At 41.0% G+C, this 15,598-nt stretch overlaps 1 protein-coding gene across 1 annotated transcript; it reads left to right on the forward strand.

Moving 5' to 3' along the window:
* The first annotated feature begins 1,220 nt into the window (after positions 1-1,220).
* LOC123773952 (carboxypeptidase B) lies at positions 1,221-14,567 on the forward strand. The gene is made up of 6 exons (XM_045767946.2): positions 1,221-1,294; positions 7,375-7,461; positions 9,741-9,938; positions 10,636-10,737; positions 12,229-12,376; positions 12,885-14,567. The coding sequence occupies exons 2-6, from the start codon at positions 7,375-7,377 to the stop codon at positions 13,586-13,588; spliced, it is 1,239 nt and encodes a 412-aa protein (XP_045623902.1). The 5' UTR covers positions 1,221-1,294; the 3' UTR covers positions 13,589-14,567.
* Positions 14,568-15,598: the final 1,031 nt, after the last annotated feature.

Raw genomic sequence — 15,598 nt, forward strand, 5'->3', positions numbered from 1 at the left:
CCCGACCATCCAAGTGGTTGGACACCATTCCTTCCCCGCGTCCCATCCCAAATCCTTATCCTGACCCCTTCCCAGTGCTATATAGTCGTAATGGCTTGGCGCTGTCCCCCCTGATAGTTCCCTTCCCTTCTCAGCATACATATTGCACCTCTACATATCACTGGGGCTATTTTGCACATCCTGCCATGCCTCCTAGTTACGGGTGATTTGTTCGTGTGCAGTTCGGAACCGATAAAACCAGTCCCTCTAATTTTACCCCACGTTTAAATTATGTCTCGCCTGTGTTCTAGATAATGCAGCTTTAATCGGCATTTTAATCGGTTCCAATAATTTAGATTATTAAAGCAGGGGCCTGACAGCTGAGCAGGGACAGCGCTTCGGATTCGTAGTCCAGAGGTTCCGAATTCGATCCCAGGCGGAGGCGGAAACAAATGGGCAGGGTTTCTTTCACCCTGATTCCCCTATTACCTAGCAGTAAATAGGTACCTGGGAGTTAGACAGCTGCTACGGGCTGCTTCCTGGGAATGTGTAACAAAAAGGAAGCGTGGTCGAGGACCGGGCCGCGGGGACGCTAAGCCCCGAAATCATCTCAAGATAACCCCTGGCACAATGAATTATTAATCTAACAACGTTCGGAAGGTTATGAGCCCAGCTCATCTTTGCAGACACATGTATGGGCGAGTATATACCCAACTTGGGCACAACACACGCTCCACACACTAAGAAATGTAAGGAAATAATCGTACCCTGTGTGAGAGATCAATATGAAGCGAAAGAAGCCGAGGAAGCCACCTCCATCCACAACTTAAGGTCAGATTCGACGTCAAACGTCAGAATAGTCAAATAATAACGCAACGGGTTCAACAAGACAAGAAGGCTGGGCCTAAAGAACTAGACCACACTTCCCGGCAGTCACTGATAGGTAAATACTGGTAGGCAAATACCCGTGGACCACCTGAGCCTACACATGTGTAACCTCGTTACATCATGGCTCCAGACAGGTGTTACTGGCGCCACGCCTCCCACTTGTCGCCAGCTATTTCACCAAGCTTATGACTCAAACAATGAATAGTTGCGTTAAACTACCTCGATTTCCAATTAATTCAAGACGCATTAACAATAAAACAATGAATAGTAACAAGCCACAAAGACTAATCACTACTATTGCCTACCAACGAGGAAGGTCTGGCAGCGGAGTGTGTGCACAAGTGTCGCTACGACCAGAATTTGGTCGTTCAGTTACACCGGTCATCAGGGAAGTGTGTACAATACTGTATTGAGGGTCTTAAGTGAGGTAAGAAAGTAAAAGAAAAGGTATTCTAGTGTGAGAAAAGTGTGTGTAAATTATAATAGTTTGGCCAAACAGGCACTGTACTTTTGAAGGTTTGCAAATGCTGTTAATCACCATAAAGACTTTTCACTGCACACATTAAAATGGATTTATATAGCAGCAACCGTATATAGTTAACTCCACCTAGCCAAGCGGGAGACAAAGAAAAGCGCAACTGGTAAATATATAGTGTTGGAATGGCGGCCACGTGTAATTCTCTCTTTATAGCAGGCAATTATAATAATAAATCGAGTACAAGTGAACTTCGTATAGCACTGAATATATATATATATATAAATATATATATATAAATATATATATATAAATATATATATATAAATATATATATATAAATATATATATATAAATATATATATATATATATATAAATATATATATATATAAATATATATATATATAAATATATATATATATATATATATATATATATATATATATATATATATATATGCAAACAAGCCTGAATGGTCCCCAGGACTATATACAACTGAAAACTCACACCCCAGAAGTGACTCGAACCCATACTCCCACAACTGGTATGTACAGGGACGCCTTAATCCGCTTGACCATCACGACCGGACATAAGGAAGTGATAGCCGAGGCTATATGAACCACTTCCCCGCCGGCACTCGGATGGTAATCTTGGGCATAGCATTTTATCAAATCACCTCATTCTTTGGGGCACACGTGAGGAACACAAATGCAATTTGCATTTGTGTTCCTCACGTGTGCCCCAAAGAATGAGGTGATTTGATAAAATGCTATGCCCAAGATTACCATCCGAGTGCCGGCGGGGAAGTGGTTCATATAGCCTCGGCTATCACTTCCTTATGTCCGGTCGTGATGGTCAAGCGGATTAAGGCGTCCCTGTACATACCAGTTGTGGGAGTATGGGTTCGAGTCACTTCTGGGGTGTGAGTTTTCAGTTATATATATATATATATATATGTCGTACCTAGTAGCCAGAACTCACTTCTCAGCCTACTATTCAAGGCCCGATTTGCCTAATAAGCCAAGTTTTCCTGAATTAATATATTTACTATAATTTTTTTCTTATGAAATGATAAAGCTACCCTTTTCACTATGTATGAGGTCAATTTTTTTTAATTGGAGTTAAAATTTACGTAGATATATGACCGAACCTAACCAACCCTACCTAACCTAACCTATATATATTGGTAAGGTTAGGTTAGGTAGCCAAAAAAAGATAGGTTAGGTTAGGTAGGGTAGGTAGACGAAAAAACATTAATTCATGAAAACTTGGCTTATTAGGCAAATCGGGCCTTGCATAGTAGGCTGAGAAGTGAGTTCTGGCTACTAGGTACGACATATATATATATATATATATATATATATATATATATATATATATATATATATATATATATATATATATATATATATATATATATATAACCATGCAAACCATGCTCTGAAACTCTCCCTGGACAGATGTAATAGGACCCATTATCACCACACCAGAAATAAATATCTCTTTGATATCCCCAGGGTCAAACTTAATCTGTGTAAACACTCTATGCAAATTAAGGGACCTAGTTTATGGAACTCACTCCCTAGTGAATTGAAAAACTGCAAAACTTTTGCCTTATTTAAAAGCAAAACCAAAAAGTACCTAACTTCATCTTCTTAGTTTCCTACACTGAGCTTTAAATTTGCTCTGTACCTAGTGTTACCCAATCTCCTAATTTTTATGTAATTTCAAACAACCTTATCATTGTGTTCATTGCTGTCTTCTTTTATGTGCTAGCCATATGCTGTATTGTGACTACCAATTTTTGTCAACTACCATTCAAGCTGTCATTGCAACCAATCTTATATTGTTTCTGCTGTATTATGCCTACCAATTTTTTTGTCAACTACCATTCAAGCTGTCATTGCAATCAATCTTAGCTACCTATGTGCTTTAGTATACTGTACCTACAATTTTCTCTCATCTTTTTTTTCATTTCATGTAATCTGTTATCATTTTTTGTCTATAATTTTGCAAGTATTTACCTCCTTAAAATTTTCTTAGATTAAGGACCTGCCCGAAACGCTGCGCGTCCTAGTGGCTTTACAAGACTGTAATTACCATATTTGTATCCTCACATTCCTTATGTACATTCTTGTATATGCATAAATAAAATAAAATAATATATATATATATATATATATATATATATATATATATATATATATATATATATGTCGTACCTAGTAGCCAGAACGCACTTCTCAGCCTACTATGCAAGGCCTGATTTGCCTAATAAGCCAAGTTTTCCTGAATTAATACATTTTCTCTAATTTTTTTCTTATGAAATGATAAAACTACCCATTTCATTATGCATGAGGTCAATTTTTTTTATTTGAGTTAAAATTAACGTAGATATATGACCGAACCTAACCAACCCTACCTAACCTAACCTAACCTATCTTTATAGGTTAGGTTAGGTTAGGTAGCCGAAAAAGGTAGGTTAGGTTAGGTTAGGTAGGCTAGGTAGTCGAAAAAACATTAATTCATGAAAACTTGGCTTATTAGGCAAATCGGGCCTTGCATAGTAGGCTGAGAAGTGCGTTCTGGCTACTAGGTACGACATATATATATATATATATATATATATGTCGTACCTAGTAGCCAGAACGCACTTCTCAGCCTAATATGCAAGCCCCGATTTGCCTAATAAGTCAAGTTTTCATGAATTAATTGTTTTTCGTCTATCTAACCTACCTAACCTAACCTAACCTACCTTTTTCGGCTACCTAACCTAACCTAACCTATAAAGATTGGTTAGGTTAGGTTAGGTAGGGTTGTTTAGGTTCGGTCATATATCTACGTAAACTTTAACTCCAATAAAAAAAAATTGACCTCATACATAATGAAATGAGTAGCTTTATCATTTCATAAGAAAAAAATTAGAGAAAATATATTAATTCAGGAAAACTTGGCTTATTAGGCAAATCGGGCCTTGCATAGTAGGCTGAGAAGTGTGTTCTGGCTACTAGGTTCGACATATATATATATATATATATATATATATGTCGTACCTAGTAGCCAGAACGCACTTCTCGGCCTACTATTCAAGGCCCGATTTGCCTAATAAGCCAAGTTTTCCTGAAATAATATATTTTCTCTAATTTTTTTCTTATGAAATGATAAAGCTACCCATTTCATTATGTATGAGGTCAATTTTTTTTTATTAGAGTTAAAATTAACGTAGATATATGACCGAACCTAACCAACCCTACCTAACCTAACCTAACCTATCTTTATAGGTTAGGTTAGGTAGCGGAAAAAGTTAGGTTAGGTTAGGTAGGTTAGGTTGCCGAAAAACAATTAATTCATGAAAACTTGGCTTATTAGGCAAATCGGGCCTTGAATAGTAGGCTGAGAAGTGCGTTCTGGCTACTAGGTACGACATATATATATATATATATATATATATATATATATATATATATATATATATATATATATATATATATATATATATATATATGACAGTGTCAGACCACGGACGAAAATTGAAACCGTTTCAATTTTCCTCCGTGGTTTGACACTCACATTTTTAATTACGTTTATTTTCGTGATACACACACACACACACATATATATATATATATATATATATATATATATATATATATATATATATATATATATATATATGCTTAGCTCGTGTGCTTAGTGCTTAGCATAATTCAGTGCTTAGCTCGTGTGGAAATCGTGAAGCTGTTTAGTCAGTTGATTTTTTTTCTATTGAAGCAGGTATTTTCTGCCCCTATTCCGTGTATGACTAACCATCCTGCGAGATGGGAATATTAGATGAACTTATAGCTAGTTTTTTATCTACACTGTATAATCTTTCATATAGAATAGGGTAGCAGCACATTGCTGCGTACACACAAGCGTGTTAATAATAAAAAAAATCTGTATATAAAGAAAAACACTGGGGCCATATATAATCCACATGAGAATGCCGAGGAAAATGTCGACCTGAAAATGCTACTATTGAAAATGTCTACTACTGGAGACAAGCAAGAGAACAATTGTAAAAGGTACCAGTTACCCTGACATGTCTACCCCGGCAGTGTTGGAGAAGATCCCTCACAAGAGACTCATTCAAGGTAGAGAACTAGGATGGTGTACATGGACCAGTGTTAATTTAGTTGGGTGAGCGAGACGTGTCGAGAAAGAATCAAAGGATCGTATTAATGTTTGCCGATATGACACTAATGAGAACAGCCAGAATAGAGGGGGAACTGTGCTATATTGCAGTATAATTAATTTTAATCTGTAATAAACAAACACTACTGTATTTACAAATAAAATAAGAAACGCCAGACATTCTAGATACATATAGATCACACAGAACGGAACATGAACACCAACATACAAGCATCATCAAAATCAAGTGAGTAAAAATTAAATTAATCAAGCACATTACACGGAACATAAAAATAAGTAGCAAAACAATTATATCCACACAAGGCGAAACAATAGAGACCCATGAACACAAAGACTAACCAACACACAGGCAGTCACAATACACCTGAGCTAAGCACAGATGGGCACAAAAAGTTTCATTGAGGAAAAGGGACAATGATAATTAGTATGGATCTTAAGCCAACAAATCAATATACAAATGTTCGAAATAAAGCAAATAAGATTCTAAGATTCATAACTCTGAGTGTTAGCAATAAGGCCTCTAATGTCTCTCCTCAGCTCTACCTTATCCCTGCTAGCTCCTATTTAGTTTATACACTTCAGTTTTAGGAGCACAATATTGCACAATATTGCACATTTTATTTTATATATTTTTTATTGCACAATAGTTTCCACTATTGTGCAATAGTGGAATAGACAAGTCGCCCTAGATGTGAATAGCAAAATCATTAGAAGAAACCAATCCGGGAAGACTATGTAGCCCGAAATATGCAGTTAATTGTTAATAAATGAAATGTTAGAAGTTTGATTTAGTGTTGGTGCTCAAGTCCTATCAACTTTTCGAGGGTAAGGCACCTACAATAGCTTAGTGACCAACCAGCAAGTATACTGTTCTCCTGTACATAGCTCAGAACTAAGGTGAACTCTTACTGCATATACACGAGATCATATGAATTACGGTTGACCAGTGTCCAGTATGCGGTCAAGTATCACGTATAATTTCAGAGGCTTTTTATTATTTTACTTTTGATTGGGGCGACTGGCCAGGTTATCAAAGATATTGAATAGCGTGATGCATCAAATGAACAAAATCCATATGGGCCGTGGCGAGGGTTCGAACCTACGTCCGAAAGTATCCCAGACACTCCAGACGTTCGAACCCTTATGGATTTGTTCATTTGATGCATCACGCTATTGGGATTTGTGTGTAATGCAGTAAGGGCGAAGAGGTAGAACAGCCTATTGACATAGCTTTTTTTTCTTTTTTTTCAGATATATACAAGAGTTGTTACATCCTTGTACAGCCACTAGTACGCGTAGCGTTTCGGGCAGGTCCCTGGAATACGATCCCCTGCCGCGAAGAATCGTTTTTTCATCCAAGTACACATTTTACTGTTGCGTTAAACAGAGGCTACAGTTAAGGAATTGCGCCCAGTAAATCCTCCCCGGCCAGGATACGAACCCATGACATAGCGCTCGCGGAACGCCAGGCGAGTGTCTTACCACTACACCACGGAAACTACACCCTCCTGCACTCGGAGCTCGAGTGCAGGAGGGAATTACGTAAAACCCTGGTTTGTCTCTGAGACTGCAGGAACCGTTGGTAAATCAGGATAATTTCCCGGTTACAATTCTTTTACCATGTCGTAGCTCAGTCGATTAAGGCAGCGTCTGGGATCCTCTCGCGAACACTCATCACGGCCCTTGTTGATTTGACGGTGCCTCTAAATTCACTTTGTGTACAACTACAATTCTCTCGGTTGCCTTATTTGTTTTGCTTAATCGCATTCTGCATATAACAAGTTAAATTTGTTTTAAGGACTATGTTGACAAGAAGTTGTGTGTATTTATTCTACAGATGTCTTGCTGGTGGCGGTTGGTGTTGTTGGTGGTGTTGGTGGCGGGGAGTGGCGCCATGATGCACCAGGCGCTCACCGGACATCAGGTACAGTGTTTACCTCACGTACACTGCTACAGTTGTCCTGCCCAGGCTTCCCGTTCCCGGCAGGACAAGCCCTTCACTACCTCATAGGGTAGGGTAGTGACCCTTATGTTTTCTGCCTGGTCTTTCATATTTTTTTTTTTGGGGGGGGGGGCCAAATTTTCCATTACAGCCGCTGCTGATTACAAAAAATTGAAAATCACCGAATGGTTCAGACGACCTCGTGCGGTTTCCGTTTATTTTCAGTCTTAAATGTTTTCTCTCTCCTAAAGTATTACTTTTGCTTTCACTGGAAGTCCTTGGTGTTGCAACACACACGTGTACATTAACACCACGGTCATTGTTGGGCATATTTCGAGCTGAAGCTGTAGTAGAATATTAGTTGCAGATCTACCATATAGACTAGGCTTCACTTTGTCTCTTGTAGATCAAATTTGCCTTGCTTTAGTATTTAACAAAAGCAAGCATAAAGGTCTAGCACTTTCCTTTCAATAACTAGTCTGCACACGAGAAAATCATTGAGGTAATGGGCTGACTTGAGCTAGCGTACTGGTGATTCCCAGACAACTGCCATAACCCATTGGTTGGTCGGCTTTTGTCCTATCGTGGCCGAGTGGGTGAAGGCACGTGTCTGGGAAACACCGGAACGCTGGTTCAAGTCATCCCATTGCTTCAAAATAATTTTCTCACACCGATACATTACGCCATTGTAATTTCTTTGTAGTCAGTACAAATGTAATAAAATACCCTCTCAAACCTCCAAATCTTGGTAATTAAAGAATACCTTTGTAGGGGCGTTGCCCCGCCTAATAACCATCCTATCCAAGAACTAAGACTTGCGATTGGTCACCCACAACTTCTAATTGGTTCTATTTTGGGTAGCATGGATACCGTCTGTTGCTACATGGGTCGAGATTAGTCTTGGCTACAGTTATTCTAGGTAACTAGTCAGAGATTGGTCGGTCTAACTCTTTCCGGTGCTGATCCAGGGACGGCCGGGTGTCTTCTGAAACATTTATATATACAAGAGTTCTTACATTCTTGTAATGCATAGCGTTTCGGGCAGGTCCTTAATCCTAATTTTCTCTGGAATACATCCCAACAAATCTTTTTAACAACCGGAATACATCCCAGCAAATCGTTTAACAACCAAGTACCCATCCACTGCTGAATGAACAGAGGCATACAGTTAAGGATTGGCGCCTAGTCAATCCTCCCCAGCCAGGAGACGAACCCAGGTCGAATCATCGAAGCACAGGGAGTGCATGTTACCACGGCACAGCCTGTCCTCCAAATAAAGACCCAAAAGTGATTCCATCCACCCGCCAAACCCCCCGTTTATGAATGAAAAACGGTTTACACACGACTCACAACTGATGACGTTCGAACACTTCCGGAACAAGTGCTTCACTGACGAATTTTCTTCGAACCACAACGCTGTAAATGCTTCACCCACGTACTACAAATACAAATAATCGCCAACAGAACCCAAACACCTAACCTAACCTACCCTATGCTTATATATACACAATATGTTAATATATTATAATATTAATTTATACTTGAGAAAATTCCCGTTTTGAATGAACAGCATGTTCAAATTTATGAATGCGTCTGTGGGGTTGACCGCTGGGTGTAATGGACTTGAGTCGAGGACGGGTTGCATCGTGTTGCTACTTACTTCCTCGTGGTGGTGGTGCTATATTGACCTCCCTAGACCCCCGTGGTGGTGGTAATGTTACTGACCTCCCTGGACCCTGTGGAGGTGGTGGTGCTACTGACCCCCTGTGACCCCGTGGAGGTGGTGGTGCTACTGAGCTCCCCAAGGCCCAAGCTGGGGAACGGGAGGTTGCCAAGAAATATTTTCCCAGGCTTGTTGTTACAATATTAATCTTGTGTAATTTATTCTGTTTTTTATTCTGTATATTTATTAATATAATGTATTAAATATTATCGAGACGATTTATATCTAAAATTTCGGTAAATAATAATTTTGCATAATTGCAAATTAACGTACCTAAATTTTAAATTGTCGCGGGAATATCCCAGTCATACAGATTGATTAAAATTAGGTGTAAATAGTTACAGCCCCGCTCCTGTGCCAGGTAAGTCCACTACAGGCTCACCATAGCCCGTACTATTTGGAACTTTTTGTTCAGAGTAGCTGAATCTAAAACAACAAAACTAGCTAGAGGTGTTGTGTGGATGAGGCGGCGTTAGGGCGATCAGGACATAGACCTCCACGTGGGAACGCTCGCGAGAACGGGCTGTGTATCTTGCAGGTGTGGGAGGTTGATGAGTCGGGTAGAGTCCTCACGACACGATTGCTTGAGGAGGGTCTGCTGGACGTGCTGGACCACTCTAGACCTTCCCGGACCGTGCGGGTCTCTCCTCACGCCGTCCACCAGGTCAAGACCGCCCTGCAGGAGGCTGCCATTCCCTACCGCGTCCTTATCTATGACCTGGCCACCTACATCAAGGTGAGGCATTACAGTGTACTATCTCGCTACCTACATTCGGAAGAGACTGTGGTAACTACGACTAATGTATTTTATCTTTAAACTCCATACACTCAACAGTTGCGACAGGTGAGGCAAAACTCACCACACACTGCTCCCCGGCGCTCATGGCTTGAGGCATGCATAGTAATTCAAGACCGTTGAATTATTACACTGTTGTCATTAGATGTTGAGATATAAGTCTCGTCCTAATCACACACTTAGATCTTGATAAAGTACTCAGGAGAGTGCGAGAGACTTGGTGTTAATTCAGCGTTGAAATAACGTTACTCTTGGATATTGTGGCCACTGGGAGCGACAGCATCTTATCTATTGTATCAAAGACAAATTAGGATTAGTGAAATAATGATTGCTTTGGTGTGAATAAATCTGAACATCTACATATATCTACAAAAACACACTTATTTGGGAAAGTCATTTTTTTTATATATTTCCGCACAATTTTAAAATATTTCCATTAATTGTGCAAAAATACTGAAGGAATGTTTGTATTTCACTTATAATTAAAAAAAACTTTCAATTACACTGAAAGTTGGGTTTAACACCTGGGGCCATTATTAAATTGAATGACGTCTTCTATGTGCCAAAAGATATTGCTACACGTAGTAGCAGAGTACATGTAGAGTACACGGGCCGAGTACATATTGCTGTGTTGCAGGAAGCGAATAAAGGGGGTCGAGAGCCCCGGTCACCTGTTGACACCTGCACAGCCACCACCTGTCCCGCCCCTCTCAAGACCCACTACATGACCCTCTCCCAGGTGAGTACCACTTGTCCCGCCGCCCTCTCTCTCCACAGATAAACAGCGTGTGCCCAGTTCAACCTCTAAGATTATATTCTATCTATCTAAGAATATTTAGTAACGGGTAGCCTAACAATCACAAGCCTAACAAGCTTCCTATCCCCCCCACCCCCGCCGATGGGAACTAAACCAAACACAGGTATTCGATTGAACGATGTGTGTTGTTAGAGCAGTGACCTCTTACTTAAACTAATGACCTGTGATGTCATATTCAGTATTCTTCTTTTGTTCAATACGGTAGTATACTAAGCAGTAAATGAACACTTTAAAGAAGAGCGTGTTTGTTGTCGATTTAAGGGATGACGACAATCGTGGGATCGGATGCGCCCCGGCTTCTTGTTTCTGTTTTAGATTTAGCTACTCAGAATGAAATGTCCATGTAGCACGGGCTATGGTGAGCCCGTAATTCAGTTCGGTTATTCGCGATAACCTTGTTACTGTGATATTTGAGTCAAAGTTTTAAATGGAGGTGGGGTTTCCTCCTTTTTCCGTTTTTTTTCGCTTCTGTTTTAGTGCACTGGTTTTAGTCTTTGTTTTAATAACATTATCTAGGAGGCGGATGTAGATGCAGAATGTTCACTAGTGAGTCCCATTCCTCAACTGCTTTTCTAATCGTTGTAGTCTCTGTAGGAATTTGCATCTAATGCAGCTGCTGTCGTTAGAAAATGTTGAGTTTGATGCGAAGGGCTTTAGTCGCTTCACATTCCAGTAAGTAGTGCAATAGTGGCGCCTCTGCTTCTGTTCCACAGATATGACACTCTTGGGTTTATTACCTCCCAGCAGCACTTGTAACCAAGTCTGAGTCTGTGTATGGCTACTGCAGTGTCTCTGGATATCTTTCTGTCAGGCTTGAAATAGTAGTACCCAGTGGCTTATTCGTACACAGTGGATCTATCTTCCGCTACTTTGGCTCTGCACCCCGGCGTACCCGCGAAGCCTAATGACGAAATGAATGTCGCTTATCAGCTGAAACTAATAGGCTTCGCGGCAAATAAACGCACAGACAGGCAGATGATTGGGGAGCCCCAAGAGTCCCTTAGAGTGACAAGCACCGGAAAGTAGAGCATTTCTTAGTCAAGTAGCACATGACCTAAACTTTTAAAATATGCTTAACATATTTAAAGCTTCATACTTAATCAGCAATTCAAGGTTTAAATAGGACTAAAAGTTTAGTCGTTTCATGGCATTGCTATTTTTCATTAAACCCAAACCTCTTCTGACCTAACGTAACCTAACTAAAATAAAAGGTAAATTTTTGCATTAAATATATACAGTGCGAGGTATTACTGTGCCTCTGGAACAGTGCTGTTTCCATCAGCTTGCCTCTGGAACCTTTTTGGATACTTCAGATTCGAACACGCCATGTTAATGTATTCATATTTTTCTCCTTCTGTTAACATCACTTCCAACGCCATGCCCACCAAAACAATATCACGTGGTTGCATGCAGATGGAATGGTACCTTAAGGAGATGAACCGAACCTTCCCCAGCAGGATTAGCGTCAGCTCTATAGGAAAGTCTGTAGAGGGCCGCGATATCTGGCTGGCTTACCTGCCGGCAGCCAACTCATCAGGCAGAGCCATCTGGGTGGAGGCTGGTAAGTTGATGCTCTTGGTGTACTTGCCACCAGAATCCTTCGTGCGAGATTGTAATTCATGTTTCGATCTTGTAAATATGTAATTACAACTTCAAACTTCCGCCCAGCCGCGTGTATTATCAAGGTACACGAGTTAGCCCCCTTGAACTCATGCCTATAAGCGACCACGGGCTTTTGTTTATTTTACATGGTGCTGCTCATAAATAAATTACTCAAAACTGTATCTCAGGAACATGTAATTATCATATTCAATACCATTGCATCAATCGTCAATATATTACGATAATTAGTTATTTATCTACCTCCTTCAGATATCCTTTGAAATTATTATACAATTTATCTTTCGCGATTGTATACAGTTCATCAATTAAAACTATTACCCGCAAATCTAAGGCCAAGAGAGATCATTAGATTTGTGTATTCGCTTGCCATTTGTTTTGTGGGTTTATTGTGTATTTTAATGTGCTGATATACAGTCACAATGTACTGATTTCTATATATATGGCAGGTCTTCATGCCAGGGAGTGGATCTCGCCGGCAGTGGCCTTGCACCTCATCGATCGCACGATACACAACAGGTCAGCCATGGCCAACATGGACATTCTCGTGGTGCCCATGGCCAACCCTGATGGCTATGTTTACACCTGGACAACTGATCGCTTTTGGCGTAAGAACCGGAGAATCAACGCCGGTACCACTTGTGCCGGCGTCGACCTTAACCGCAACTGGGATTACCATTTTGGCGTTGGAGCTTCCACCAACCCATGCAGCAATGTGTACAAGGGTCCATCGGCCTTCTCCGAGCCGGAAACTCAGGTCCTGCGCAATGCTATGCTCAAGCGGAAAGATAATTTAAAACTAATATTGTCGCTTCACAGCTTCGGGCAGAAGCTGCTGTACCCATGGGGCTGGTCTAGTAGCGTCAAAGCACCAGACACCCCTCAGCTCGTTGCTCTTGGTCAGGTGTTCGCGCAGGCCATCAAGAACGCGACTGGCACCGAATACAATGTCAAGAACTCTGCGGGAGGTTTATACTTGGCATCTGGTGCTACAGACGACTGGGCCACAGCAGTGCTCAAGACCAAGTATGCGTACACACTTGAGTTGAGGGATCTAGGCCAACAAGGTTTTCTGCTGGATCAAAGGAACATCCTCCCTTGTAGTGAAGAAGTATGGCACGGACTCACTGAAGTCATCAAACATATAAAGTAACACAGTACCAGCAACCTATCCTCTTGTTTAGATAATACCTGTTGTGACGATTGTCAATAGTCAGAATTCGTACCTTCTTAGCTTTTAGATTTTATTTTATTTATTTATATACAAGAAGGTACATTGGGTTTGTGAGAATGCATAGCATAGTACAGTAATTACACTCTTGTAAAGCCATTAGTACGCGCAGCGTTTCGGGCAGTATAATAGTATAGATAATAGTATACCGACTAGCAAGGCATTCTTTAAAAATAAATTATGCTAAATCACAAACTTAAATATTCCTAGGACTAGTATAGCACACATATGTACTATATTAGGCCTCAGATATCGTGTATTAGGCCTAGGGAGGTTAAGACAGGTTGGGTTAGTTTGTCAAAGCAACACAAATAACAAATAGTTTTCTGGTATGTCCAACTCAATAGTTCAGCAGATTAGTAAACATTATATCTCTGACAAATATTATCATCATTTAAGGATAAAATTAAATACAAAAAGAAAATCCTACGAGGCTTAGTTTATCTTTAGTAGAGTAATTAGTAATGACTGAGTACGTGAGTCGTACTGTGAGACAGTAACGTAGTCCAGTTAATAACACACACACACACCGTAGTCGTACTGTGAGACAGTAACGTAGCCCAGTTAATAACACACACACACCGTAGTCGTACGTGAGACAGTAACGTAGTCCAGTTAATAACACACACCGTAGTCGTACGTGAGACAGTAACGTAGTCCAGTTAGTAACACACACACACACACACCGTAGTCGTACGTGAGACAGTAACGTAGTCCAGTTAGTAACACACACACACACACCGTAGTCGTACGTGAGACAGTAACGTACTATAGCATAAGCGTTCGTGAAACCTCCACCTTCATGTCTGGTGAATTATTTAGTAAGACCCTATTTTTTTTTAATTCATAACCACTGTCTGTGGAGAGGAAAGTATACATATATATAATTATAAATATCATGGCCCAGTATTTTTATTAACACACACCCAATGAACAAATTTGTTTCCTTTTCTAGCCTAATTTTAACCAGGTGTAAATACCCTACATCTTGCCTTGCAGACTGTTCTTTGATTGTACAAATGCACAAATTAACCTAATCTATCCTGAAACTTGCTAACCCAAGCAACCCACCTAACCTAACCTACAGATGCACAAAAAAAACGTAGATATTTGTGAGGCCGCAGCAAGATTCTCTTCATTTGGAACTCAAAATATTAACGAGTTAAACACATCATCGCTTTTAATTATATCCAGGAAAGGTGCGAAAGGTGGCCATTGACCTTGTCACAGGGGGCGGGATGTCTTTCCCCAGGCATAGCAGTGGCCCAGCTCGTTAATAATCCAGTTGACTTTTCAGGGTCAGAGCGTCGATTTGGTGAGGTTATGGGCCTGGTTATTTTCACATCAGGGGTTAGGTTTCCACAGCAACTGCCTGGGTTTCCACAGCAGCTGCCTGGGTTTCCACAGCAGCTGCCTGGGTTTCTACAGCAGCTGCCTGGGTTTCCACAGCAGCTGGCTAGGTTTCCACAGCAGCTGGCTAGGTTTCCACAGCAGCTGGCTAGGTTTCCACAGCAGCTGCCTGGGTTTCCACAGCAGCTGGCTAGGTTTCCACAGCAGCTGCCTGGGTTTCCACAGCAGCTGCCTGGGTTTCCACAGCAGCTGCCTGGGTTTCCACAGCAGCTGCCTGGGTTTCCACAGCAGCTGCCTGGGTTTCCACAGCAGCTGCCTGGGTTTCCACAGCAGCTGCCTGGGTTTCCACAGCAGCTGCCTAGGTTTCCACAACAGCTGGCTGGGTTTCCACAGCAGCTGCCTGGGTTTCCACAACAGCTGGCTGGGTTTCCACAGCAGCTGCCTGGGTTTCCACAGCAACAGTCTGGGTTTCCACAGCAGCTGCCTGGGTTTCCACAGCAGCTGCCTGGGTTTCCACAGCAGCTGCCTGGGTTTCCACAGCAGCTGCCTGGGTTTCCACAGCAGCTGCCTGGGTTTCCACAG

This window comes from Procambarus clarkii, chromosome 91 (assembly GCF_040958095.1).
Source record: "Procambarus clarkii isolate CNS0578487 chromosome 91, FALCON_Pclarkii_2.0, whole genome shotgun sequence".
NCBI lineage: Eukaryota > Metazoa > Arthropoda > Malacostraca > Decapoda > Cambaridae > Procambarus > Procambarus clarkii.

Excerpts from the sequence above, each read along its gene's own strand:
- LOC123773952 (XM_045767946.2), top strand. The coding sequence starts at position 7,375 with ATGTCTTGCTGGTGGCGGTTGGTGTTGTTGGTGGTGTTGGTGGCGGGG. Across the intron at positions 7,462-9,740 it reads AGGCGCTCACCGGACATCAG|GTGTGGGAGGTTGATGAGTC; the intron begins GTACAGTGTTTA and ends TGTATCTTGCAG. Across the intron at positions 9,939-10,635 it reads ACCTGGCCACCTACATCAAG|GAAGCGAATAAAGGGGGTCG; the intron begins GTGAGGCATTAC and ends GCTGTGTTGCAG.